We start from the raw sequence: 27,939 nt of genomic DNA on the forward strand, positions 1-27,939 counted from the left end.
CTTTCTCTCTAAAAATCAATTTAAAAACTAAAAAAAAAGTGACCCTGGCCGGTTGGGTCAGTGGTAGAGCGTCGGCCTGGTGTGCAGGAGTCCCGGGTTCGATTCCCGGCCAGGGCACACAGGAGATGCACCCATCTGCTTCTCCACCCCTCCCCCTCTCCTTCCTCTCTGTCTCTCTCTTCCCCTCCCACAGCCGAGCCTCCATTGGAGCAAAGTTGGTCCGGGCGCTGAGGATGGCTCTGTGGCCTCTGCCTCAGGCGCTAGAGTGGCTCTGGTTGCAACAGAGCAATGCCCCAGATGGGCAGAGCATCGCCCCCTGGTGGGCATGCCGGGTGGATCCCGGTCGGGCGCATGCAGGAGTCTGTCTGACTGCCTCCCCATTTCCAACTTCAGAAAAAAATTTTTTTTAAAAAGAAAAATAACTTTAAGTGCTTATGCCATCATTTAATAATTTTATTATAAATGGATGCCATTAATGATCATTTTAAAACTTTTTTTTTTTTTTTTTCTTTCCATTTTCCTGAAGCTGGAAACAGGGAGAGACAGTCAGACAGACTCCCGCATGCGCCCGACCGGGATCCACCCGGCACGCCCACCAGGGGCCACGCTCTGCCCGCCAGGGGGCGATGCTCTGCCCATCCTGGGCGTCGCCATATTGCGACCAGAGCCACTCTAGCGCCTGAGGCAGAGGCCACAGAGCCATCCCCAGCGCCCGGGCCATCTTTGCTCCAATGGAGCCTTGGCTGTGGGAGGGGAAGAGAGAGACAGAGAGGAAAGCGCGGCGGAGGGGTGGAGAAGCAAATGGGCGCTTCTCCTGTGTGCCCTGGCCGGGAATCGAACCCGGGTCCTCCGCACGCTAGGCCGACGCTCTACCGCTGAGCCAACCGGCCAGGGCCTTAAAACTTTTTATGAGAGAGAGAGAGAGAGGAAACGACAGGGCAGACAGTCAGGAAGGGAGAGAGATGAGAAGCATCAAGTCTTCAGTGCAACACCTTAGTTGTTCACTGATTGCTTTTTCATATGTGCCTTGACTGGGGGAACTATAGCAGCGCGAGTGATCCCTTGCTCAAGCTAGTGACCTTGGGCTCAAGCCAGTGATGAACCATGGGGTCATGTCTATGATACTACCCTCAAGCTGGCAACCCTGTGCTCAAGCTGTTGAGCCTGTGCTCAAGCAGGATAAGCCCACACTCAAACCAGCAACCTTGGGATTTTGAACCTGGGTCCTTTGCATCCCAGTCCGATGCTCTATCCACTGCGCCACTGCCTGGGCAGGCAATTTTAGAACTTCTGACTGTATTTTTGAGCTTACTAATGTTGGAGCAAAACTATAATAATTAATTTCTCAAACTGAGAATTAAAGATACATGCTCTTAATTTATGTTAATAGTAATACATTAAAAATATTCAGAGTAAAAGGAAGTATAGAATTTCCAATATATTATTTGTATCACTACCATTAATATTTATATTCCCTAATTTAGCCTATTCAAGCAGAATGCCAAATAGATGAAGAATATCTAATTAAAAGCTATCAAAAAGTTCCAGTTCATGAAATATGAGTTATTTTTTTATTGTCATAACAATACGTTTTGTAACTAGATGGTTGCAGTGTTGTGAATTTACTAAATGCCACTGTGAATTTTTTACTTTTATTTATTTAAAATTTTCCAGCTTTATTGTAATGTAATCAACATATAATATTGTGTAAGGTTAAGTTATACAATTTGTTGATTTGCTAAGCTTATGTATTATAAAATGATTTACCACAGTAGAGTTAATTAACCCCTCCATCATCTCACATGCTTACCGTTTATTTTTTTGTGGTGAGAATATTTAAGACCTACTCTCTTAGCAACTTTGAAGTAATAATACAGTATCAACTATAGTCTCCATGTTGTACATTAGATCCCCAGAACTTATTTATCTTATAACTGGAAGTTTGTAGCCTTTGAACAACACCTCCTCATTTCCCTACCCCCAAGCCTTTGGTAACCAACATTCTATTCTGTTTTTATGAGTTTGGCTCTTTTAGAGTTCACCTATAAGTGATATTACATGGTATTGGTCTTTTCCTGTCTGACTTATTTCACTTAGAATAATGCACTGAGAGTTCATCATGATGTTGCAAATGGCAAGGCTTTCTTTCTCATAGTTGAATAATACTCCATTACGTGTTTGTGTGTTTGTTTGTGTGTGTGTGTGTGTGTGTGCACGTACCACATTTATGCAGTCATTCATAGACACTTTTTCTGAATCATTTGGTAGTTCTATTTTTAACTTTTTGAGGAACCTCTGTATTGTGTTCCTTACTGGCTGTACCAATTTACATTCCCACCAACAGTGCACAAAGGTTCCCTTTTCTCCACATTCTTGCCAACACTTGTCTTTTTGGTCATAGAATGTCATTGTGGTTTTGATTTGTGTTTTCCTGATGATCAGTGGTGTTCTGCATCTTTTCAGGTACTTGTTAGTCATTTGGCTATCTTTGAAAAAATGTCTATTCAGTTCCTCTGCCCATTTTTAAATTGGATTGTTTGCTCTTTATGATATTGAGTTGTAAGAATTCCCTGTGTGTCTTGGATATTAACCCTTTAACATATCTAATTTGGAAATCTTTTTCCTCATTCCCAAGGTTGCCTTTTCATTGTCTTGTTTCTTTTGCTATGCAGAAGCTTTTTGGTTTGATGAAGTCCCACTTATTTATTTTTGCTTTTGTGTAATAGCCACAATATCATTACCAAGACCAAACTGAAGGAGCTTTTTCCGTTTTTTATTTTTTTAATGGTTTCAGGTCTTCTACTTAAATATGTAGTCCATAAAATACGAGTTTAAAGAACCAAAGTGAGTTACTAAGAAACCAAACATAAACTTTAAAAATGTTAGGACGCTGAGGTGAAAGGAAATTTGAGAGTTCTCTTCACATATGGGACAGAGGGTAGAGAGGACAGTTTTGGGGGCTGAAAATTTAGGATCTTTGTGGTTTAGACTGTAAGCTTTTTTTTTTTTTTTTTTTTATCACGGCTAAGGCCATGTCTGTGACACATTTGTAAAGAGCTCAGAAAAATATGCCTTCGGCTGTGTCTTTCTGATGCTCAAAGATCTGGACTTCTGTGCTCTGATCATGACTGTCGCCAGTAAAATTACTGCTTGTTGGCACTTTGCTTTTGTTTACTTACTTGTGCACCACTAGAGGCCGAAAAAGAAACATCTCTGTTCTTTGTGAAGTTAAGAAGTGCAAAACGGCCCCGTAACATCCGTCACTTTCTCATTTTTACCCCAACGCGCAGTTATCCGCAGCTGTAAGGACTAGCGGCGAACTGTCTCAGGAGACTCGAACCCCGCCTTCCAAAGCCAATCCCAGCTCTCCGCCTGCGGACAGGAAGCGGCGACGGGCCTAGCAGCCCGGGAACCGGTCTCCGCGCGCATGCGCGCGCCCCTGGGCTGCCTGGGGGAGGGGCGGGAGGAAGGGGTGCGGCTCCGCGTGCCCGTTGGGCGCCCATGAGTCACGTGGTGAGGAAGGAGGCGGAGGTCCCGAGCTTGGGGGAGGGAGATCGAGAAGAGGAAAGGAGTGAGGGAAGGAAAGCGGGGAAGGGAGGAAGGAAACAAACGAGGGGGAGGGAGGTCCCTGTTTTGGAAGAGCTGGGAGCGTTGCCGGCCCCTGAAGTGGAGCGAGAGGGAGGTGTTTCGCCGTTTCTCTTGCCGGGGGAGGTCCCGGCTTTCCGTGGAGGCTCCAGACCAAGCCCCTCCAGCTTCTCCCTCCGGATCGATGTGCTGCTGTTAACCCGTGAGGAGGCGGCAGCAGCGGAAGATGGTGTTGCTGAGAGTGTTATTTCTGCTCCTCTCTTGGGCGGCGGGGCTGGGAGGTGAGGCACGACCCGGAGCGCCGGGGGCGCCGTGACCCCCGCAGACCGCGCGGCGGCAGCGGCGGCCCGGCCAAGCAGAGCCCGGTCGTGCCGCGCGGCGGGCGCGTCAGTCAGCCCGGCCGGCCGGCGGCGCCACTTGGGCGCGCAGCGCTCCCCGCTCCCTATTGTCCCTCGTACCCGACCGCGTTCCCTTCCGTGGCGGGCCGGCGAGGCTCCGAGCCTCCGGCGAGGCCTTCCCCGCCCCCTACGCCCCGGCGGACGGGGATGTGGGGGTCGCTTCCCAGAGAAGCCAAGTCGGGAGATCCGGGCCGCCAGGCAAGAGCCGTGGAACCCAGGCCAGTGGGACCCTCCCTCCAGCCTGCCTGCTCAGCTGCCGCGGGGCCGGCGGTCGGTACCGCCCGGGTTCCACGCTCACGCTCCTCACCCTTCCGCCCTCATCCCCTGCCCGGTGGCGGATTCAGAGACTGCTCCGCGGAGGAGAACCGCCGTGTAGGCTCGTGGGAAGTTGCGGGATCTGCGCGGCTGGGCTTGTGAATTGTTCTTTACCAGGGGCGGCGATCTAGACCGACCGGGTTCTGCAGAGGGGCCGCCAGTGGAGGGGGAACGGGGGTCTCCCGCTGTCTGAGCCGGTGGCTTCTGCTCTGCCCTGCTTTTGCCCGGGTGTTTGGAGAGAGATCGCAGGAGGGTGTGTTTATGTTCAGCGAAAACATTCTGTTGCCCAGGGGAGAGGGTTTGGTGGGGAGAAGGTAAGCCGGTTTTCAGGATGTTCTTTGATCTGTAAACTGGATTGGGTCCCTTCGAGCGACGGTCCCTGGGTGATTCAACTTGAAGAGTTTCCCTAAACTCTTAGGTGGAGTAGACATTAAGGGTCATTATCAAAACAGGCAAATCCTGACCCCCCCCCCCATTGGAATTAAATTTACTGAAAAAAAAAGCATATATAATTTCTTGATTACTTGGATTTTGAAGACGTTTTTTGTTTCTGTTGTATCCTAGGACCAGCTGCATCGTTTTGTTGTTGTGTAAAGTGCTTTATTTTAGGTAAACTTTTTGATTTGCCCAAAGTATACCCAAAAGCCTTAACTTATTTTTACAGTTCATCTTAGCCAAAAGGCCAAGTAGCGATCCCTAACGTATTTTTAAAAGCATTGAATTGAAAAAATTTATGGAATGCTTTGGTTAAGTGTAATCTAATTTGATACTTTAGAAATTATCTATTTCATGTAGTACATTGTTTCTGTTCTTTTGTCACTTTGATTTAGGATTGCAAAGCCAAGCATATTTTTGTCCTGTATTCTTAGAGGTTGATAACTTTGTGGGCAAACTTCTGCTGTAGTTTGTAGTATTCATTTGTTAGATAGTACGTTTTAGATTAAGAGCTAGTAGATGTTTAGTTTTATAGCATGTATATATCCTAAAGTATATAGAGTGCTAGAGGCCCTCTATAAGAGCCTTTTCATTTTAACGTTTGTATTTACGTTCTAAATGTGGTTTCCAACCGATCACTTTTCATGATTGCAGTAAGGAATTAGACACTGATTTCTATGAAGTACTTAAAACTACTAATGTATATAAACTTATTTTTAAAGAATGGAACAGTAAGAATAGAAACTTGTGTAGTCTGATGGTCCAAGAAAAAGTAAAGTAACAACATAATCTTTGTGGTTAAAACCGTTGTTATAGAAACATTTTCTAAATTCAGAACTCTGCAGTCATTTATAAAGTATCATTTTGCTTTAAACTGGTTAAAAGGCTTCTTACACTTTTTGATGTTTTAAGCAGAACTTTAAAAAAACCCACAAATACTTGATTTTAAAATTAGCATCAAGATTGCAACTTTTGGGAATATGAAGATATTTGTAATTTTATGGTAATATACAGTATGCTTTTTCATCTTTTAAACTGAGCAATTTATGATCAACTTTGTAAGAAGTTTAAATGATGATATGTGGAATAGACTAGATTGAAATGGAATTCTCTATTATAGTGTATGAGAGAATGAATATGTTTGTGTAGATTAGGAGAATTAGTGTTTAGGAGAATTAACTTGAAAGATTTAACTTTAAAGTTAAAAAACCCTTTTAGTGGCTTCCCTCTTTCTGACTTATCCATCACTGTTTTGTATTAATTTTCTCTTGCTTTTAATATGGATGGGAAGCTGGAAGAGAGAAAGTGTTTAGAGGTATAGTTTAAACTTTCCTAATGCTATGCATTTCTAGCATGTGTACTAGCCTATGCTGTATTTGAGGAAGGTAGCATACAATTTCTAGAGTTCAGTGTTTATGTAGATGTGTACTCAAATATATACATAAAATACTTTTTAAAATTAATTTGTAACCACAATAGAAATTTGTTGGATCTATTTGTTTAAATATAGCCCAAAGAATTTTTATGTATGTGTGAATATTAGTTTTTAACAAATACGTTGGATAGTTGATATCTTTTTTAAAAAAAATTATCTCCTGAGCAGGAGTTAGCTGTAGGAGTAACTTCAAGTCCATAACATTTAGGTTTGATGAAATCATAAAATGAATTTTAGAGAATGACTTTTTTTTATATTTATAAATCTAGTGTAAATGCTTTGCTTTGTACCATACATTCTATAGAAATAAGTTTTATGGAAGTTTGGCCCAAAGTGCTAAAAGTATCAAAAGTATCAAAGCTGAAGTATAAACTATTTCTTTCACTTTTACCAGAAGTAAAGGACTATGAAATTAATAAAAGACAGACATTTTGTCTCTGTATTTAAGGAGCTCTGACTCCATCTCTTTAATTTGAGATTGATAATCCAGTTAGCTGTATCACTTTAAGAAGGCCCATTTCAAGCCATCCCTAATTCAGCGGATTTTCTACTGGTGTGCCACAAGAATTTTTAAAACATACAATGCCTTACCATTTTGGCAGGGCGCTGACCTCTTTTCCCTTAGATTATCAAATTTAAAAAAAAATGACATCAGCCAACACAATAGCTGTCTGGTGTGAATGAATCAAAATTGTACTTTTTTTTTACAGATTGCCGAGAATATTTTTTTGCTGAATTGCAAAAATTTGGTAATTCATATGTACCATGAGATAAAGATTGAAGATTGCTGCTTTAAGTTAACAGTATTTTCTCAATGCACAGGACCTTTTAAATAGCATGGGTTGAGGGCAATGGACATGGTTGGCACCTCTGTTTTCTGGTGTCCTTTTAATGACATCTTAAGATCTTCAAGGTGTTTTATTATCTGATATCTTTTACATTTTCCTAAGGACTTGTAGGGTCAAGTAGGGATAATAAGGCCATTTCTGTAATTTCTGATGTATCTGCTACTGTGTAAGGAGTTTTACTTTTCAACATTTATGGGAGAGTAGTGGTATTTTACAGTTAAAGAAACAAGCTTGAAGAAGTAATTTTTCTGGCATTATCCATTCAAACCAAGCCAGTTTGACATCAGAGCCTGAGCTTTTTACCCATTAGCCTCTCATACCTTTTGAAAGCAGTTTTCATACATTAGCTCAGAAGTGCTTCCTTGGACTCAACCACCTTAAAGATGTGTTTTGTTTGATTTGCGGTGTTTGTAAGCTTCAACTAGTGATCAACATTGAAATTGGGAAATCTCTGGATTTTTTGAGAAGACTTATAAATCCCTTGTTTGGAGCAGAGTAGAAGAGCAGAAACTGCTCTCTTTAGACTTGGCATGTGGTTACCAGAGTCAGTGCAGTTTTCATCATTTCTGCTGGTAATGCACTTGGCCTACTTCACTCATTTTTGTTACCTGCCTGCATCCTGTAGGAATGTTACCTCTTTGCCTTTACTTCATCTTGCGTAGATGACCCCAAACTTTTAAAAAATGTTTTTGTTTGACTGTGACCTTTTATTTGACTTTTAATATAAATACTTCTGTAATTCTTTATTTTTTTCATAATCTTCAATAAAAACTATGACAACCTGACCAGGCAGTGGTGCAGTGGATAGAGTGTTGACCTGGTGCATTGAAGACCCAGGTTTGAAACCCTGAGATCGCTGGTTTGAGTGCAGGCTCATCCAGCTTGAGCATAGGGTCATTGGCTTGAGTGTGGGATCATAGACCATGACCCCCATGGCCGCTCATTTGAGCCCAGAGGTGCTGGCTTGATCCGAAGGTCATTGGCTTGATCAAGGGGTCGCTGACTCGGCTGGAGCCCTCTGGTTAAGGCACAAAGAGAAAGCAATCAGTGAACAACTAAAGTGCTGAGTTGCTGCTTCTCACCTCCCTTCCTGTCTCTCTGTCCCTTTCTATCTCTCGCTAAAAAAGAACAAAAACAAAACTAAACACAAACAAAAAAACTGTGACATGGTAATTTTTGTCTAGCATTAAGTTATTAGATATTGTTTAAAATCCTGTTTTCAAAATACCAACATTTGAAGATCTTAAAGAATGATAGTTATAGTTTTTCTAAGTATCTTTATCAGCAAATCAGAAACCATTTCTACTGGGATGAGACTCAGAAAATTGATTGAAAGTTGTAGGAATAAAAACTAACTTAGTCTTTTTATCTTTGAAGAATAAATATAAACTCTGCTTTTGAAATTAAGAAAATTGAAAGGAAACAGTAAATTCAACGATAAATTACATTTTTTTTCCACATTGTTGGGAGATGACAGGTTCAGATATGAGAAGATCCTCATATAAGAAGTCTGGGACCAGACTTAAAAATTATGGCCATTTTTTTGATGGAAATTTTTCTAAGATATATGCATTTACTGTGTCCTTAAAATGGGCTGAATTTAATCTTTTAAATGATTGAAGTTTAGTATAAGAACAGCTGTTATTCATTATAATGAGTGAAATAAGTAAATAAAAAGCTAAGAACTGTATGATTCCATACATAGATGGGACACAAAATTGAGACTCAAGGTCATAGATAAGAGTGCAGTGGTTACCAGGGAAAGGGGAAAGGAATCGAGGGAGGGGGTGGTGAGTGGGAGGGGCATAAAGAAAACCAAATGAAGAGAGATGGAGGATGGATTTGACTTTGGGTGAGGGGTATACAACATGGTCGAATGTCAAAATGATCTGGAGATGTTTTCTCTAAACCTATGTGCTCTAGTTGACCAATGTCACCCCGTTAAAATTAATTGTCTAAATAAAACTATTAAAAAAAAAAGAACAGCTGTTATTGTTATGGGTTCTATTGTAGTTTCTATTTATTTTTTTCAGACACAGTGTTGCAGTGGGCATTCTAAATTTATTCTGGGTGCTTGTGCTTTTTCATTTGCTAGCTGGTTTTAACAGGATTTCCAGTTTTGGGGTTAGATTTCCTGGCTTTCTTGCAAACCTTGAGGATGTCACATTTTAATTGGTTGTTTCTAATATATTTTCTATGGGGAAATTAAATACAGGGAGTTCGTGGGTTACGACACAGTTCCATTCCAATGACAGTGACGTAACCGGAATTTTGGTATAAGTCAAAACATACCATAACCTAAGTCACTTACCTATCATAACACAGTTTAAAATCAAAATTTAGAACATAAAAACAGAAGTAAGCCACAGAAAAAGGAGAAGGACATAAATGTACTCTACACTGTACTGTATTAACAAAATGGCAAAAAAAAAATGAGTAAAAAAATTCCTTACCTTTATTTCTGTGGTTGGCTTGCACACAGGAAGGGGCATTGCAAGGTGAGAGAGTGATCTGTTGGGAGGAGGAAGCTGGAGAGGCAGGAGAACCTGCAGAAGGTGCTGGAGACACTGGGTCAGGGGAATCAGGATTGCCTAAGGAACATGCAGGAGATGCTGGAGATGATTCTACCTGTACTACAGGTGTTTCATCTTAAGAAGCAGCTGATGTAGAGGGTACAGGATCTGTTGCAAGCCTATCTTAAAGAATTGTTTCAGACTAGTCTGGAAGGTTGATGACTATTCCTCTAAAATCTGCCTATAGCATTGCAAGGCATCTATAACAGCTCTGTAAACCTTACTGAATCTGTCATTACTGGGGTCCTCAGCCTGAAACTTTGCCAGCCCATCCTCCACTATAGAAAAACCTGCCAAACCCTTGGTAGTAAATCTCTTGGGTTCTGGGGTTTCTATCTCTTCCTCTTCAATCAGCTGCTTCTCCAGCTGAATGAGGTCCTCAGCAGACAGCTCCTCTCCATATGATGCACAGAGTCTGTGACACCCATCATGATGGCTTTCCTCTTTGAAGCACTACCACCTGAAGACTCTTGACTTTGATTTAGGATTGATAACAGCCAAAAAGTCGCCAAACAAAGCAACACAAAGGGAACACTTATGTTTTTAACAGTCTAAAGTGGTGTAGGTAAGCGTACTAGGGGACGCCAACTCTCTCACTCATATGCCACCTTACAGTGTATTATTCTGCTGCATACAACCAAACTAGTTCGCCCATGTAGTCCGTAAGTACGATGCTAATGGTGTAAGCCAGGCGTCCCCAAACTACGCCCCCCTTGAGGCCATTTATCTGGCCCCCACTGCACTTCTGGAAGGGGCACCTCTTTCAATGGTGGTCAGTGATAGGAGCACTGTTATGTGGTGGCCCTCCAACGGTCTGAGGGACAGTGAACTGGCCCCCTGTGTAATAAGTTTGGGGACCCCTAGTGTAAGCTGAAACATCAATTTTTAAAAATTTTTATGGGAGTGAGCCTTGTAAATTCATAACACTATGTTGTGACTGTCATAACCTGAGGACCCCCTGTAATCATACTTAACACACTTGTATGTAAAGCGGAATATCTGAACTTTAGGTAAGGTATTTTTTTTTTTTTTTTTTGGAAAGAGATAAGGGAAGAGAGAGAGGGAGGAAAGAGAAAGAGATGAGAAGCATCTACTTTTTTTTTTTTTTTTTTTTCCTTGAGAGAGTCAGAGAGAGGGACAGATAGTGCCAGACAGGCAGGAACAAAGAGAGATGAGAAGCATCAATCATCAGTTTTTGGTTGCGACACCTTAGTTGTTCATTGAGTGCTTTCTCATATGTACCTTGACTGTGAGCCTTCAGCAGGCTGAGTAACCCCTTGCTTGAGCCAGGGACCGTGGGTCCAAGCTGGTGGGCTTTGCTTAAGGCAGATGAGCCTGCGCTCAAACTGGCGACCTCAGGGTCTCGAACCTGGGTCCTCCGCATCCCAGTTTGATGCTTTATCCACTGCGCCACGGCCCGGTCAGGCGAGAGAAGCATCAACTTTTAGTTACTTTAGCTCATTAATTGCCTCATATGTGCCTTGATGGGGGGGCGGGTACTCAAGGTGAGCCAGTGACTCCCTCCTCAAGCCAGCGACCTTTGGGTTCTAGTCAGCAATCTTGGGATCCTGTATGTGATCCCATGCCCATAAGCCAGGGCTCAAGCCAGTGACCTTGGGGTTTTGAATCAGGGACCTCAGTGTCCCTGGTCAGTGTTTTATTCACTATGCCACAACTGGTCAGGCTTTTTTTCCTTAAGGTATATGTTTTGGCGTTGTATAGTTTTATTGTTGAGGTTAGCCTGTTCTTTTACAGTCTGAACAATTGGGAGGATGTTGTACTGTTTTGCTAGTTAAAATGAGGCGAGGTAAAATGGAGAGAAGAAACCGATGCATGTCCAGGAAGACACAGCAAATAAAATGCACAATCATTTGGTGGCTGGTAAGATCACTTACTAGATCTAAATCTTAAGTACTCCGATCTAAATCTAATATACTGATTATTGATATTAAACATACCCTAAAATGTACACTGGTAATATTCTCTACTGGAATGGAAGTTGTAAGTTAATAAAAAGTATTTTTTGTATTTCTAGGAACGATTAGGTAAAAAGTAGATGACAGAAGCTCCTGATGCTGTTTTATTGTTAGTTGTAAGTAGCTGTTGTGTGTTACGGTTTGGTGACTTTGTGATTTGTATAAAGTTTAATTTCTAGTCTGTCTTTGAATTGTATAAAATTCTAATGGTTAGATAAATTTTGCTGAAGTTGGAATATATTTTTTGGCATAGCCTAGCTTAAAATATGTGGAATACCAAAAATGGATTTTGTGTGTGTAGGAAGGTTTGGGTGCAGGTAAAGGGGAGACATTGGACATAGCTGCTAACATGAAGTTTCAGTGAGAGGCCTTTGTTGCCACTAATTTGGGAGACAAATTGTAGATCTGTGGACAGAGAAACAAAGTAATTTCCAGTCTGAGCCCCAAGCCACAGGGCAGACACAAAAATTGTAGGAATGATTTGCATTTGGGCTGGGGTTGTTTTTTTTTTTTTTAAAGAGAGAGAGAGAGAAAGGAAGGGAGAGAGATGAGAAGCATCAACTCATAGCTGTGACACTTTAATTGTTCATTGATTGCTTCCTCATATGTGTCTGATGGGGGCCTCCAGCCAAGCCAATGACCCCTTACTCAAGACAGTGACCTTGGGCTCAAGCCAGTGACCATGGGGTCATTTCTGTGATCCCGCACTCAAACCGGCAACCCTGCTCTGAAGCTGGCGACCTCATGGTTTCAAACCTGGATCCTTAGGGCCCAGACCGACTATCCACTGTGCCACCGCCTGGTCAGGCGCATTTGGTCCGTTTTCACATGGACAACTCAGTGTGACATGCTTGGGTAAAGAGTCCCAGGTTTTTTGTTTTTTTGAAGGAGGAATTGATTTATTTAATGATTGTTAGTATTTCTTCCAAGCAACTCTTAAAAAAAGTTGTTTGTTCTGAATAAAAATCTAGTAGTAGTAATTCTATCTAGTTTAGCTGTCAACGTTTACACTAGTAAAAGGAAGCAATGTTAAGTATACATAGAAAAATTGATAGTCCTACCAGTTAGATTACTATGAGGCTAGTAACATTGCTATCTAGCAGTTTGAAAACTTGCCATAGTACTAGTGGGGACAGCTATGTCCTAGCTAGGTTACAGAAAACAACAGTATTGAGAACATTTCTCAGGACTGTAGACTACCTTTGATACGGGGTGAGTTTATTCGAAAGCTACTATAATTCCAACTGTATGTACAGTATGAGAATGTATACCGTGAGAACATGCTATTTAGTCATCAGAGTTTACTGTGTGTCTCCAGCTAGTGGGACTTATGAAGCCACAGACTTGAGTGAGAAGGAAAGTAAAAATCACTTCAGTTTTTTTAGTGTAGACAGAAATGCCAAGATATAAAAATATAGTTCTATTTATGTATTGTAATTACAGTAGAAGTGAGGATTTATTAAGCTGGAGGAACATCAGCCAGTTGGGGAAAGCTTTCTGAGAGAGAAGGGAGTGGTTTATAGTCTAGTAAGATGCCTGTAGGTTTACTTGCCTGCAATGGAGAGTCAATGGCAGGAAATAAAGGGAAATACTAACTGGGCCATGACCAGGACTCTATTCATATTCTAGGTCAGCAGTTCTCAACCTGTGGGTCGCAACCCCTGCGGGGGTCGAACGACCAAAACACAGGGGTAGCCTAAAGCCATCGGAAAATACATATTTATTACACAATACATTTTTATTTCTTATGGCTTTAGGTGACCCCTGTGTTTTGGTCGTTTGACCCCTGCGGGGGTCGTGACCCACAGGTTAAGAACCGCTGTTCTAGGTCATAATAACTGTGAGGTAGAGTATTGTGGAATGCTAGTTGGAGTCCATGTTGAGGGATTGGGATATGATACAATAAGAAATAAATTAGCTGGTTGATGAACTGGGTGTTTTAATTTTAGATTAGGTAGTGATTATAGAAATAAAAAGAACAGATGAAAAGGAAGAAAAACTGGTAGAACCTGACAAATTTTTTTTTGAGGACCTCAATCTTTGAAATTGAAAATATCTAAGATTTTGAATCCTGATAGAAGGTTATAGGTTGGGGTGTGTGGCAGAGTCTGGGATTTTATCCTATTTGCAAGCTAATATTTTTGTTAGGGATTATTGAAAACTTTGCACAGTCTTTGAATAATCTGTGGCTCATCATTTGGAAAGCACTGCTCCAGATAGTTGGGAAATAGAATTTGGAGTTGAGGGGAGAAGTTAGATTTAATGATATATTATCAAGTATGTTTTTACTTTACAGGTGTGTATTAACTCTCTTTAAGTTGGAATTGTGCTTTTTAGTTCAAGAATATGCTTGATACTCTTGATTATATGTGATTGTGAACTTCCTATTTCAGAGCAAATTGGGGCAAGAATGTGATGTTGAGGCTATGTACATATATGATTTGTAGAACAGAATTTCTTTCCATTGATCTTTGCATTGATGATGGCAAGGGATACACACATATATATTTTGAGCTCTGAGCTTTGGGTTTCATTATCAGAAGTATACAGATAGAATCCTACATTTATTTGTTGAATGAGATACTAATTTGTCATCCTTTTTCCTAAGAATTAAAAGGAATAAGTTTGCAAAAATGCTGAAAAGACTGTAAAGTGCTAAGACACATCGTTAAAATTATGATATTTAATCCATATTCTTCAACACAATTTTATCACTTTTTAATATTAACCATTCACTTTTTCTTTTTTTAGCAAGAAAGACAGAGAGGGGGACAAATAGGGACAGGCAGACAGGAAGGGGAGCAAGATGAGAAGCGTCAACTTATAGTTGTGACACCTCAGTTGTTCATTGATTGCTTTCTCATTGGTGCCTTAATGGAGGTAGAGGCTCCAGCTGAGCCAGTGACCTTAGGCTCAAGCCAGCGACCATGGGGTCATGTCTGTGATCCCATGCTCAAGCCAGCGACACTGCGCTCAAGCTGGATGAGCGTGCACTCAAGCCAGTGACCTCGGGGTTTTGAACCTGGGTCTTGTGTCCCAGGCTGATGCTCAATCCACTGTGCCACTGCCTGGTCAGGCTTAACCTTTCAATCTTTTAAAATGCCCATTATGTATTTATATCATAGTATTTATGCAGTTTTGTGTTATGTAAAAAATTAACATATCTAAAACGTATACACAAAGCAAACACTAGAATATTCATAAGTAGTCTAGAGACAGTTTTGGTTGTCAAAACTGGAGGGATGCTACTGGGATCTTGTTGCCAAACATCTTACAATGCATAGGACAGACCTCCCCCCTCCCTCAGTAAAGACTTGTCTGACCAAAATGTCAGTAGTGCCAAGGTTGAGAAACCCTTCTCTAGAGCAGTGGTCCCCAACCCCGGGGGTGCAGACCGGTACCAGTCCGTGGGCCATTTGGTACCAGGCCACAGAGAAAGAATAAATAACTTAAATTATTTCCGTTTTATTTATATTTAAGTCTGAAAAATGACCAGATTCCTTCTGTTACATCCGTCTAAGACTCACTCTTTTTTTTTTTTTAAATTTTTTTATTTTATTTATTCATTTTAGAGAGGAGACAGAGAGGGACAGAGAGAGACAGAGAGAGACAGAGACAGGGGGGAGGAGCTGGAAGCATCAACTCCCATATGTGCCTTGACCAGGCAAGCCCAGGGTTTCAAACCAGCGACCTCAGCATTTCCAGGTCGATGCTTTATCCACTGTGCTACCACAGGTCAGGCCTAAGACTCACTCTTGATGCTTGTCTTGTAAGTTCGACAATTATATTTAAAAATACCACAGTTTTTATGCCGGTCACATAATTTTATTTTGTGCATTTATCCATCCTACCCTAAAGGCCGGTCCATGAAAATATTTTCTGACATTAAACCGGTCTGTGGCCCAAAAAAGGTTGAGGACCACTGCTCTAGAGGAAATGTACATCTTCTTAATTTTGTTGTTATTTCTGATAAATTGCTGTCTTTTCTTTTTTTAAAGGATTTTATTTATTTTAGAGAGAGGAGATAGGGGAGCATCAACTCGTGCTTGTTGCTTCCCCTATGTGCCTGGACTGAGCAAGCGTGGGGTTTTGAGCCAGTGACCTCAACATTCCAAGTGGACACTTTACCCACTGCGCCACCACAGGTCAGGCTGATAGCTTGCTATCTTAATTGATTACTCAAGTTTCCTAAGTTTCCCACATTGCTATTTTGCTCAAACCCTCCTCTCCCAGGACTCTAAGCACTGCAGTGCTGAAACAGTTACTTCATCATTTATCTTACAGCATTTCCTATTCTCTTCACTGTCCAGTTTGTGGTAGGGAAAAATATTCTGATTTTATTAATTTATAGTAGTGATTGAGCGACTATAGCCCTTAAGGAATTTTTTTTTCCAATTTTTAAAAATTTATTTAGCCTGACCTGTGGTGGCGCAGTGGATAAAGCGTTGACCTGTGACTGTGAGGTTACCGGTTCGAAACCCTGAGCTTGCCTGGTCAAGCACATACAGGAGTTGATGCTTCCTCTCCTCCCCCTTCTCTCTCTCTCCTCTCTCTAAAATAAATAAAATCTTAAAATTTTTTTTTATTTATTTTAGTGAGGAAAGAGAGAGAGAGAGAGAGAGAGAGAGAGAGAGAGAGAGAGAAAGAAGGGCAAAGGAGTAGGAAGCATCAACTCCCATATGTGCCTTGACCAGGCAAGCCTGGGGTTTTGAGTCAGCGACCTCAGCGTTCCAGGTCAATGCTTTATCCACTGTGCCACCATAGGTTAGGCAAGGATTATTTAAAAATCTAACTAAACCACTTACTCGTTAACCTAGAAGAGCCATGGATTAGTAGGATTTTAGTTTCGGTGGGGAAAGATATTCTGAGGTACTCAATCAGAAGTTACTCTGCACATCTACAGAATTAGATCGACCCACTTTCACTTTTCACAATTTTTGTTTTTAGTGTGAGAGACAAACAGGAAGGGAGATGAGAAGCATCACCTTGTACTTGCGATACTTTAGTTGTTCATTGATTGCTTCTCATAATTGCCTCGATTAGGGGGGTATATGGAGGGGACTCCAGCCAAACCAATACCTCTTGCTCATGCCAGCGACCTTGGGCTCAAGCCAGCAACTTTTGGGCTCAAGCCAGTGACCATGGGGTCATGTCTGTGATCCCACACTCAATCCGGTGAGCCCGTGCTCAAGCCAGATAAGCCTGTGCTCAAACTGGCCACCTTGGGGTTTCAGACCTGGGACCTCAGTGTCCCAGATCAACACTCTTATCTATCGCACCAGCCCTGGTCAGGCATCACAATTTATTTTCTTCAAAATTTTAACTCATTAGTCTTCAGAAACTTCCATATCTTTTTCATAACTCCATCTCCATTCACTTTATTATCATCAGTAACCCCTTTGACAGAATTGTTTTATTTGCACATCCAGATTTCCTAGGAGGAAGCAGAAGCAGATGGTTTAGGATATAATATGGGAGATGGGTGGAGTAATGAGTGGGTTTAGGATGAAATGCAGAGAATGGGGTAGGTAGGGGTGGTGGCTGGATCTACTTTGTGTGTTTTTGTGTGCATGTGTTGTGTGTTGTTTAGGCAGGTTGAAAGTCATAGTACCTTACATGGGTTACTGTCTGTACTTGTGTCTACACTTTTTTGAAGTGATATAAAGGCATTTCAAATTAGCATAGAAATCTAAATTATGTATATGTTTCCACTTTTGGATTTTTAATTTGTATTTCATAAGTTGATGGTAGAGATTTAATACATTTAGTGGGTTTTAATCATTGATGTCTTGTATTCTTTATGACTGATTTAGTTTATAATTTAAAAAAGGACAGCTTATTTTTACGACTAGCCAGCTAGCTTTATTTTTCATTCTTAGATACTAGCATATTTCAAAAAGTGTGTTGAAATATGTTTATAATTGTAGACACACCCTCTTATCTTGAACTTTCACTTGTAGCTGTTAGTTGTAGATATTTGCTTTTAGAAAATTATTTGATTGGTTGGTTTCTAATGAAGAAATGGATAAGCTTAAGTGTGTGGCTTAAGTTTGAAGCACTTTGTAGAAGTAGTGTTACCAAGAGTGCAGTAAAGGCACTTAAGTATTGATATATTACTGAAATATAGGACACGATAGTTCCTCAAAGCCTACCTTTGTCATACTAAAGAACAGTTTTATTAATGGTGTTTAGTGCTTCAAGATCATAGTGGCTACATATCAAATGTAAGAAACATTGGTCAACAGTGGGATGCCGACCATAGCTGATGACTCATAGGAAAGAAATATACTTTTATGTTGGGGCAAAATGCTCTTGGTAGCTAATTTTAAAATCATACTAATGAAAAGTCTTGAAAACAATTTGATTACAAGTAACTTTTCTGAGTAATGGAAATTTGCCAGCCTTTGCTTATTCTTACACATCCTCTCGTTTATTGGTTTTTCTGTAAATAAGGTATGTAATGGCAAACATTTTTACATATTTTTTTCCCTCTCATTAAGATTGTAGAATCAACTTTCTTTGACATCGACAGAAAAAAGTTAAGCTTATTTGTATATAATATTTTGTATCCTTCACAAAGATGATGACATGGACCCATCATCAGGAAGCTATACTCTGATTGTTGATTGTTTTTTTCCCCCTGATAAAATTTTCATTTTATCTTTATGCTCTATTTTTTAATTTTTAATTTAGATTGGAAAGGAAGATTGCAGGTTTTGAATTCAGGATTTGTTTGCAGGTGTTCCTGGGAAGTAGGATGGTACCCACCCATGGCATATGGAAAAAAATCATAAATACTAGCGTTTATGGGATATACTTATATGCCAGGCACTGTTCTTAGGGTATTTTGTGTATTAACTCAATCTTCACATCATTTCTGTAAGATACATTCTGTTACAAATAAGAAACTGGGTTCTGGGAGGATAACTTATTCAAGGTCAGAAAAGTCATACAGCTATTAATTGGAGTCAGCCTACTCCAGGATTCATGCTCTTAAACATTATACTGCCTCTTAGAAACATATATCACACTTTAAACAGTATAATGAGGTTGTCATGTCATGCCTTTTGTGTGAAGATTGGATCATTTTATCATAGCATAATTGGGTTCTTTGTACTTAACAGTATTTGATCCATTTGACTTTTGGTCAGTCAAGTTCTTTACAAGGTTTTTTTTTGACATTAGAAAATGTTTACAGTTAAGTGGGGGAGCACCTTATAGAACATTTCATTTATGCACAATACATTTCATTTCATTTCTTTTTTTTTTTGCATTTTTCTGAAGCTGGAAACAGGGAGAGACAGTCAGACAGACTCCCACATGTGCCCGACCGGGATCCACCCAGCACGCCCACCATGGGGCAACGCTCGGCCCACCAGGGGGCGATGCTCTGCCCATCCTGGGCGTCGCCATGTTGCGACCAGAGCCACTCTAGCGCCTGAGGCAGAGGCCACAGAGCCATCCCCAGCGCCCGGGCCATCTTTGCTCCAATGGAGCCTTGGCTGCGGGAGGGGAAGAGAGAGACAGAGAGGAAGGTGCAGCGGAGGGGTGGAGAAGCAAATGGGCGCTTCTCCTGTGTGCCCTGGCCGGGAATCGAACCCGGGTCCTCCGCACGCTAGGCCGACACTCTACCGCTGAGCCAACCAGCCAGGGCCTACATTTCAGTTTTGTCATAGATAATTTATATAGACTTTAATAACACATAGACTAAATCTCTGGATGATGAGGTGTAAGGTATATGTTTCTATTTTAATCACTTTTGTAATCAGGAAAAATAATTTTCTTTTAAGGAAGATTACCGTTAGTAAATGGTGACTTTGAAAAGTTAAAGGAAATAAAAATACAGTTGGCCCTGTGTATCTGCAGGTTTAGCATCTGTGAGTTCAACCAACTACAGAGTGAAAATATTCAGGGTAAAAAAATCAGAACTTGAATTTGCTATGTACTGAGCACTATGCTGATTGAATCCATCCAAATGAAGTGATGTATAGGCATTCCCTTCTGTATTCTATATGCAAATACTGTGCCATTTTATATAAGAAACTTAACATCCATGGATTTGGGTATTTGTGGGTGTGCTGGAACCAATCCCTGTGGACAGCAAGGGACTACTCTACTGTTTTCAAATGTAAAAACGGAGAAATCTAAGCTCTCTTAGGAGACTGAGTTACTACTTTTTACAGCTGGTGGTCATTTTCCACTCTTGTATGTAGGTGACTTTTTGGTATTGCTTTACTGTTCCCCCCAGCTTTTCTTCTAAAATTTTGAAAATTATTTTGTCTTCTTTTTATCTTAAGATTTTATTTATTGATTTTACAGAGGGGCCGGGGATGAGTAGTAGTTGCTTCACTCTAGCCATTCATTGATTGCTTGTTGTAAGTTCCTTGACAGAGCAAGCCCAGGGTTTCAAACCGGCGGTATCCACTGTACCACCACAGGCCAGCCTATTTTCTCTCTCTTATAGGTCTAATCCAGTTTTATTCTAGTTTTACACATAGGCATTTGCTTGATACATTATGTTCATTTTTTTTCTAATTTCTTACCTTAGAAACTTTTATACTCTCTGAAAGATTAGAACTTTTTTTAAGCTAAAGAGAAGGGGGGGACAGATGGGGACAGACAGGAAGGGAGAGAGATGAGAAGCATCAATTCTTTGTTGTGGCACTTTAGTTGCTCATTGATTGCTTTTTCATACGTGTCTTGACAAGGGGGCTCCAGCCTGTTAATTAAAAAATTAGGTAGATTGAACGAGTTAGAATTTTCTTTGTAACAATACCTTTTTTCAACTAATATGTGTTCCTATTTGACCCCTTGCTCAAGCCAGCAACCTTGGGCTTACGCCAGTGACCTTTGGGCTCAAGCCAGTGACCATGGGATCATGTCTATGATCCCACACTCAAGCTGGCAGCCTAGTGCTCAAGCTGGCCAACCTCGGGGTTTCGAACCTCGGTCTTCAGCGTCCCAGGCTGATGCCCTATCCATTGTGCCACTGCCTGGTCAGGCTATCCTGACCATTTATTTATAAAGTGTGCAGTTCAGTAGTATCGAGTACTTTATTTATTCTCTTTTCAAGTTTTTGCTCAGATGTTACTGAGGTCTTCCTGTTGCCTCATATAAAAATGCTAACTCCTACCTTTGCACATTCTATCTGCTTACCCTGAAGTGACACTCGTTTAGATATCTCAAGTTATTTACTTGTTTTTTTTATTGTCTGTCTTCCTTCTCTCGAATAAAGCTTCATGAGGTCAGTAACTTTGTTTTGTTCATTACTATATTCTCAGAACATAAAACAGTGCTAGCATATAATAAGGGCCATTATATATGTATTGAGTGAACAGATGAGTACTGAACTAGATAATTTCACTTTTTGTAAATTTCATAGGAATTAGAAGTTTCTAAGTATGTCTGGAAATACTTAGCTTCTGTATCTCTTTACTGTAGTTGTGTTTAAAATGGAATGACACTACTATTTTTGATAGTGTACTCATTTTGCTCATTGAGTATTTTTATGTGCCTTGTTAAAAAATTAGATAGGTTAAACAAGTTAGAATTTTCTCTATAATACTTTTTTTCAACTACGTGTTCCTATTTTTTTTTAAGAAAATGCTATTTTGAAGCACTTAAGAGCTGCCATTCAATGTAAAAATTGGTCTAAAAGGGGAAATGTAGATATTCTTCATGGTTTTCTGATTATACCCAATAAAACTTGTAAACTTTACCATATTATTAAGTTGAAACTTTTAAAAACTCGCTCAAGCCAGTGACCTTGGGGTTTTGAACCCTGGTCCTCAGCATCCCAGGTGGACTCTATCCACTGCGCCACTGCCTGGTCAGGCCCAATAATTTTATTTTTAACCAATTGAATTTACAAATGCTTGGCCTCTTAGAAATTCTATTACCTCCTGGGTGTCATAGGAACATGTAATTTCTGATGATTCATTTATGGCTCTTTTGTCTGCAAGATACAGGCTGCTTTCTTTATACATACAGATGAAAATGGAAATTTTCATGAAACATTGAGTGAACTTACTAATTCTTGTAGCAAATAGTTATTGAGCACATATTTTCTGTCTGACTCTGTTCTAGGTTCGGAGGGTACATTATTGAATGAAATGAAGACCTTGCTCTCATGAGACATATTCTAGTGGTGGAGGTATATATGTCAATAAATAATATAAAGAAAGTTAAAGCAGGATATTGAATGAGAATGACTGAAACAGCATGCTTTTAGATAGGGTGATCAAAGTAAGCTTCTGAAGAAATTTACTGGATATCTGAATGAATTGTGGCAGCCAATCCTGCTTTGTGGGAAGATGTTCTAGGCAGAGGAACAATAAGGTGTGGGTTTTTTTTTTTTTTTTTTTTTTTTTGTGATAGAACAGAGAGGGGGACAGACAGACTGGAATAGAGAGAGATGAGAAGCATCAGTTCTTCATTGTGGCTCCTTAGTTCATTGATTGCATTCTCATATGTGTCTTGACTGGGGGGGGGGGCTGCAGTAGATGGAGTGACCCCTTGCTCAAGCCAACGACCTTGGGTTCAAGCTGGTGGGCCTTGCTCAAACCAGATGAGCCTGCACTCAAGCTGGTGACCTCGGGGTTTTGAACTTGGGTGTTCCACATCCTAGTCGGACGCTCTATCTACTGCGCCACCGCCTGGTCAGGCAACAATAAGGGGGTTAATGTGGGTGTAATACACAGAGTAAGGGGAAGGTGTTGGAAGATAAGGTAATACAGATATAGAGTGTAGTGGAGGGAATGCAGCCCCTGAAAAGGATCGTGTTTAGCTTTGTAAGCCATGGATAGGACTTTGGGCAATTGGGAAACCTTTGGAAGGCTTTAAGCAGAACAGTGACATGATATTACTTGAACATTACTCTGGCAGCTGTGTGAAAAATAGACTGTAGGGGGCGAGAGTGGAAGCAAAGAAGGCAGTTATTTGTCCCAGTTTTTGACCGTCCACAGCCTTTTTGAACCTTTCTGTGTTTGACACATTTTCAGCCTTATGAATTCCATCTCCCTAATTCTGATTCCCAGCCTTTCCTTTGCAACTGGGACACCAGCATGTAAACTGCACTAGTGTTCTGAACCAGGCTTCTCTAATCAGAAGCATCACTGGAGACTTGGATTCTGAACTGAGCAGACATGTTTGCTTGCTGAAGTTTTGCGAGTAGTATGCATCTTTCAGACAAGTTTTTTATTTCTAGTTGTTTTAATGTGTTTCTGATACAGAAGTGACATTGGAGAGGCAGAGCGGTGTTGGTATTTTTCACATGAAAAATTTGGGGTAATTATGGTATATGCTTCTGGGGACACCTGGCTAGTCTCGAGGAAGATAAAAGTGGCAAGGGTTCCAGTATTATTAAGTAATAGATTATTCAAGTAAGAGAATTTGTATTAGAAGTATGGGAATTGAATATGATCATCATGGAGAATGATTTAGTATTTATGGAAAAAATTTATAGCTTTTGGGTCAAATTTCCTTTGTAGGCCTGGCCTGTATTGGCACAGTGGCTGGAATGCTGAGGTGACAGGTTTGAAGCCCTAGGCTTGCGGGGTCAAGGCACATACAACAAGTAATCAATGAACAACTAAAATGGAGCAACTATGAGTGATACTTCTCACTCTTCCCCCTTCTCTCTGTAAAATCAATAAATAAAATCTTTAAAAAAATTTTCCTTCGTAGGATTTGCATGTTGATTTGCAGGAAATATAAAATCTTAGATTCATATTTGTGTTTGGTACTACTTTGATATTATAGAAACAATGTATTGTTAGTACTAGGTGTATATATTTTTGAATTGATGGAACCTAGGTAAGTCTAGCAAGTAGCAGCATCAGGAGTAGAGTAGTTGGTTAGGATTTGGAGTAGACAAGTAGACAGCTTTGAACTAGGGAGTCAGGAGGTTCTGTAACAAGAGAAAGAAGATCAGTTACAAGGGTGAGTAGATCAGAGGCTAAGGTCTGTTCAGAGAGTTGAGATGGGTGAATATTTAACTGCATCAGTGAGATTTCGTGATAGAACTGCATTCTATCCCTATTTTTTGAGCTTTTCACTCGTAGCTAGAGCATAAAAACAAATGACTGTGTGTGAAAACAGTCAATTTTACAGTGTCTGGCTGAGCTAAGTAGTGCAAGCTTGGAGATTGATATGGGTTCCTGTAGAGTGAACTGCCAATTTCAATCACTAGCTATGGAAATCAAGGGTGTGTGTGTGTGTGTGCGTGCCATAAAAAGTATTCTTTATTGGTATTTTATTATCTGTTTTCCCACATCTTAGGTAGATGTCAGTTTAGGTTTTGAAAGGTCCCCTTCATGTGCTATATTTTGATCATTTTTTCCTTTTCAGTTTCTTTGTAGTCACATCGGAAATGTGAATGATGACTTACCATACCTTGCTTATGATAAGGAGAATAGAGTTATTGTAGAAAATTCACAAAATCATCAAAACAAAAATTATCTCCTTGGCATTGTCTCCTATATGCTCTGTGACCTTGGGCTTTTTGTATAGCTTTCACACTTCAATTAAAAAAAAAAGATTTTACTTATTATTATTTTTTTTTGTATTTTTCTGAAGCTAGAAACGGGAGAGACAGTCAGACAGACTCCCGCATGCGCCCGACCGGGATCCACCCGGCACGCCCACCAGGGGCGATGCTCTGCCCACCAGGGGGCATGCTCTGCCCCTCCGGGGCGTCGCTTTGCTGCAACCAGAGCCACTCTAGCGCCTGGGGCAGAGGCCAAGGAGCCATCCCCAGCGCCCGGGCCATCCTTGCTCCAATGGAGCCTTGGCTGCGGGAGGGGAAGAGAGAGAGAGAGAGGAAGGAGGGGGGGATGTGGAGAAGCAGATGGGCGCTTCTCCTGTGTGCCCTGGCCGGGAATCGAACCCAGGACCCCTGCACGCCAGGCCGACGCTCCACCACTGAGCCAACCGGCCAGGGCCTTACTTATTTTTTTTTTTAAAGATTTTACTTATTGATTTTAGAGAGAGGAGAGAAGGAGAGAGAGAGAAAGGGGGGGAGGAGCGGGAAGCATCAATTCTTAGTAGTTGATTCTTTTATGTGCCTAAACCAAGTAAGCCCAGGGTTTTGAACCAGTGACCTCAGCATTCCAGGTCAATGTTTTATCCACTGCACCACCACAGGTCAGGCTCAAATCTTTTTTTTTTTTAAATTTTATTTATTCATTTTAGAGATGAGAGAGAGAGACAGAGAGAGAGAAGGGGGGAGGAGCTGGAAGCATCAACTCCCATATGTGCCTTGACCAGGCAAGCCCAGAGTTTCAAACCGGCAACCTCAGCATTTCCAGGTAGACACTTTATCCACTGCGCCACCACAGGTCAGGCGAGGCTCAAATCTTAATTTTTTAAAAACTGGGCTAATAGTTCTTATTTCATAGGTCTGTTGGGGGGATTAAATGAAAAAAATATGGAATAATGGGCCTGGTAGATAGAATGTGTTTAATAAAGTTATTACATCCAATTTATAAATATCATTTAGTACTTAAACAGGAAGTTTATTGAGTCTGGATACTTTTTATATATAACAAATTATCAATGTAATTTTGAAAAAATGGAATACATTTAAAAAAAAGTAGGCATATATAGTTTTGGAATTTTAATTTCTCCTTTTAAAGATGTAAAGCTTTTTTTCTAAAATGTCTTTTAGGCAGATTTTTGTGTGAATTTTAAAATACTAAATTTCTAAAATAGGATTGGGAAGAAACAACCTTAACATAATATTATGAATATATTATATGATGAAAAACTAAAGATATTCTTATTAAAGTCAGGAACAAAGTAAAAGTGTCTTCACTGTTATTCAGTATAGTTTGGTAGTCCTAGTTAGTATAGTGAGTTAGAAAAAGAATTATAGATGAATAAATGGTTTAAATCTGAAAAGCAAACTCAATAAAATGCTAGGTCCCTCCCCTCAAAGAAAAGAAGAATATTAGAAATTTGCAGGCAAAATCAAGGGGCTTATAAATCCCCTGAAGTGGTACATGATCTTAGGTTGGAGCTGTTGCAGAGGGAAAAAACAATGGGTTATAATTAGTCAACACTAATGAAACTAAATGCTTAAGTGACTTCCTACGGGATTAGATGTATATTTTGCAGTGATCTACCTATTCAACTCTGCTCTTATAGTATGAAAGCAGTAATAAAAATATGTAAATGAATGAGCATTTAGCTATGTTACAAAAACAGTTGGCCAGCTGAAATTGGCCTGTGGGTATGGTTTGCTTATCCCTATTATATATTATTTGGGAAACTTTTTTTAAACATTTATTTAATAAAATTTAGAGAGAGAGAAAGGAACAATTCGTGTTCCACTTTTTGCACAATTTGGTTGACTTCAAACCTGTAACCTTGATGTATTGGGATGATGCTCTAACCAATTGAACTATCTGGCCAGGGCCCAATGTAAAGGCAATATCTTTAATAAATGATGTTGGGAAAATTGGACAGATAAATAAAAATGGAACTTTCTTGCACCATATACATGAATATTCATAAAATAGATAACAGACTTAAATGTAGGACTGAAAACCATAAAACTAGAAGAAAACTGGCCATAAAGTGTCTGACTTTTTTTTAGGAATATTTTTCTTTGTTATTTAAAAAAAATTAAACTATGGAACTACATCTAACTAAAAAGTACTTTTTTAACTAAAAAGTTATTACACAGCAAAAGAAACTGTCAACAAAATAGACAACCTACTAAATGGGAGAAGCTATTTACCAATGATACATCTGATAAGTGGTTAATATCCAAAATTTATAAAGAACTCATAAACTCAACACCAAAGCAACCCTAATCCAATTAATAAATGGGCAGAGGACTTGAATAGACACTCTCCAAAGAGGACATACCGATGGCCAACAGACCTATGGAAAGGTGCTCAACATCACTAATCATCAGAGAAATGCAAATTATTACAATTAGATATCACCTCATACCTGTCAGAATGGCTATCAGTCAACAAACAACAGTGTTGGCGAGGATGTGGAGAAAAGGGAACCCTCATGCACTGTTGATGGGAATGCAAACTGGTGCAGCTCCTATGGAAAACAGTATGGAAGGTCCTCAAAAAATTGAAAACAGAACTGTTTTATGACCCAGTGATTCTACTTCTAGGTATATATTTAAAGAAATTCAAAACACAAATTCCAAAGAATATATTCACCTGTATGTTTATGCGACATTATTTATAATAGCCAAGATGTGGAAACAACCCAAGTGCCCATCAATAGATGAGTGGTGGTACAGCCTCACCAGTGGTAGTGCACTGAATGAAGTGTTGGTTGCTGGTTTGATACCCGGAGGTCACCAGCTCTGAGTGGAGTCTTGTCAGCTTGAGTGTGGGCTTGCTGGCTTGAGTAGGGGATTCGTCCTTAGGATCCCAAAGGTCACTGATGTGAAGCACCAAAGGTTGCAGGCCTGAGCAAGAGGACGCTGATTCCTGGTTAAGGCACACATGAGAAGCAATCAGTGCACAACTGAAGTTGCCAGGGGAGAGGAGTTTGGTGGGCTGGCTGAAAAAGGTGAAGAGAGTAAGAAGTACAAATTGGTTGTTACAAAATAGTCACAGGGATCTAAAGCAGAGTATAGGGGATATGTTCAATAATATAATAACTATGTCTAGTGCTAGGTAGGTATTTGAAATATTGGGGAGGGAGGACCACTTTGTAGAGTATATGATTGTCTAACTACTGTTCTGTACACCTGAAACTATAGAAAATAATATTGAATTTAAACTATAATTGAAAAATAAAATGTAGGGCCCTGATTAGCTAGCTCAGTTCGTTGGAATATCATTTTGATATGCCAAGGTTGTGGTTTTGATCCCTCGTCAGAGCACATATAGGAATCAGCCAGTGAATGTGAGAATGGGTGGAACACAAATCAGTGTTTTTCTCTCGCCCTTTCTCTCTCTAAAAATCAATCAATAAAATTTTTTTAAAAATTAGGAAAGAAAAAGAAAAAAAATATTTGTGCGCACGTACGTTATGGCCTAGAATTAAGTTCTGTATCTTGACGAATACAAGTCCTTGAAAAGAGTAGCTAGTCTGTTGTTGGGTGGAATGTTTTCTGCATGTTATTGGGTCAAGTTGTTTGATAGTTTCCAAGTTTTCTATACTATTTTTTTCTTGTCTGTGTGTTCAGTTAGGATTGTTATGATTTTCCACTACAATTGTAGCTTTGCCTTTTAGTTCTTTCAACTTGTTCTTCACGTACTTCAAAACTGTTGATATGATACACATTTAGGATTGTTAAGTCCTTTTGATGAATTATGAAATGTCCTTTATTCCTCATGTTTTTTGCTTTGGAGTTTAGTTTGTCTGATAATATTATAGCCATTGTTAGCATTCTTT

The 27,939-nt window shown here is 40.1% G+C and overlaps 1 protein-coding gene across 1 annotated transcript in view; it reads left to right on the plus strand.

The window, feature by feature from the left end:
* The first annotated feature begins 3,537 nt into the window (after nt 1-3,537).
* Nucleotides 3,538-27,939, plus strand: part of ADAM10 (ADAM metallopeptidase domain 10) — a 158,228-nt gene continuing 133,826 nt past the window's right edge. Inside the window, exon 1 of the mRNA XM_066276043.1 lies at nt 3,538-3,866. Coding sequence (XP_066132140.1) covers nt 3,812-3,866 — 55 coding nt within the window. The 5' untranslated portion in view covers nt 3,538-3,811. The remainder of the gene's footprint in view (nt 3,867-27,939) is intronic.

Source organism: Saccopteryx bilineata, chromosome 4 (assembly GCF_036850765.1).
Source record: "Saccopteryx bilineata isolate mSacBil1 chromosome 4, mSacBil1_pri_phased_curated, whole genome shotgun sequence".
Lineage (NCBI taxonomy): Eukaryota > Metazoa > Chordata > Mammalia > Chiroptera > Emballonuridae > Saccopteryx > Saccopteryx bilineata.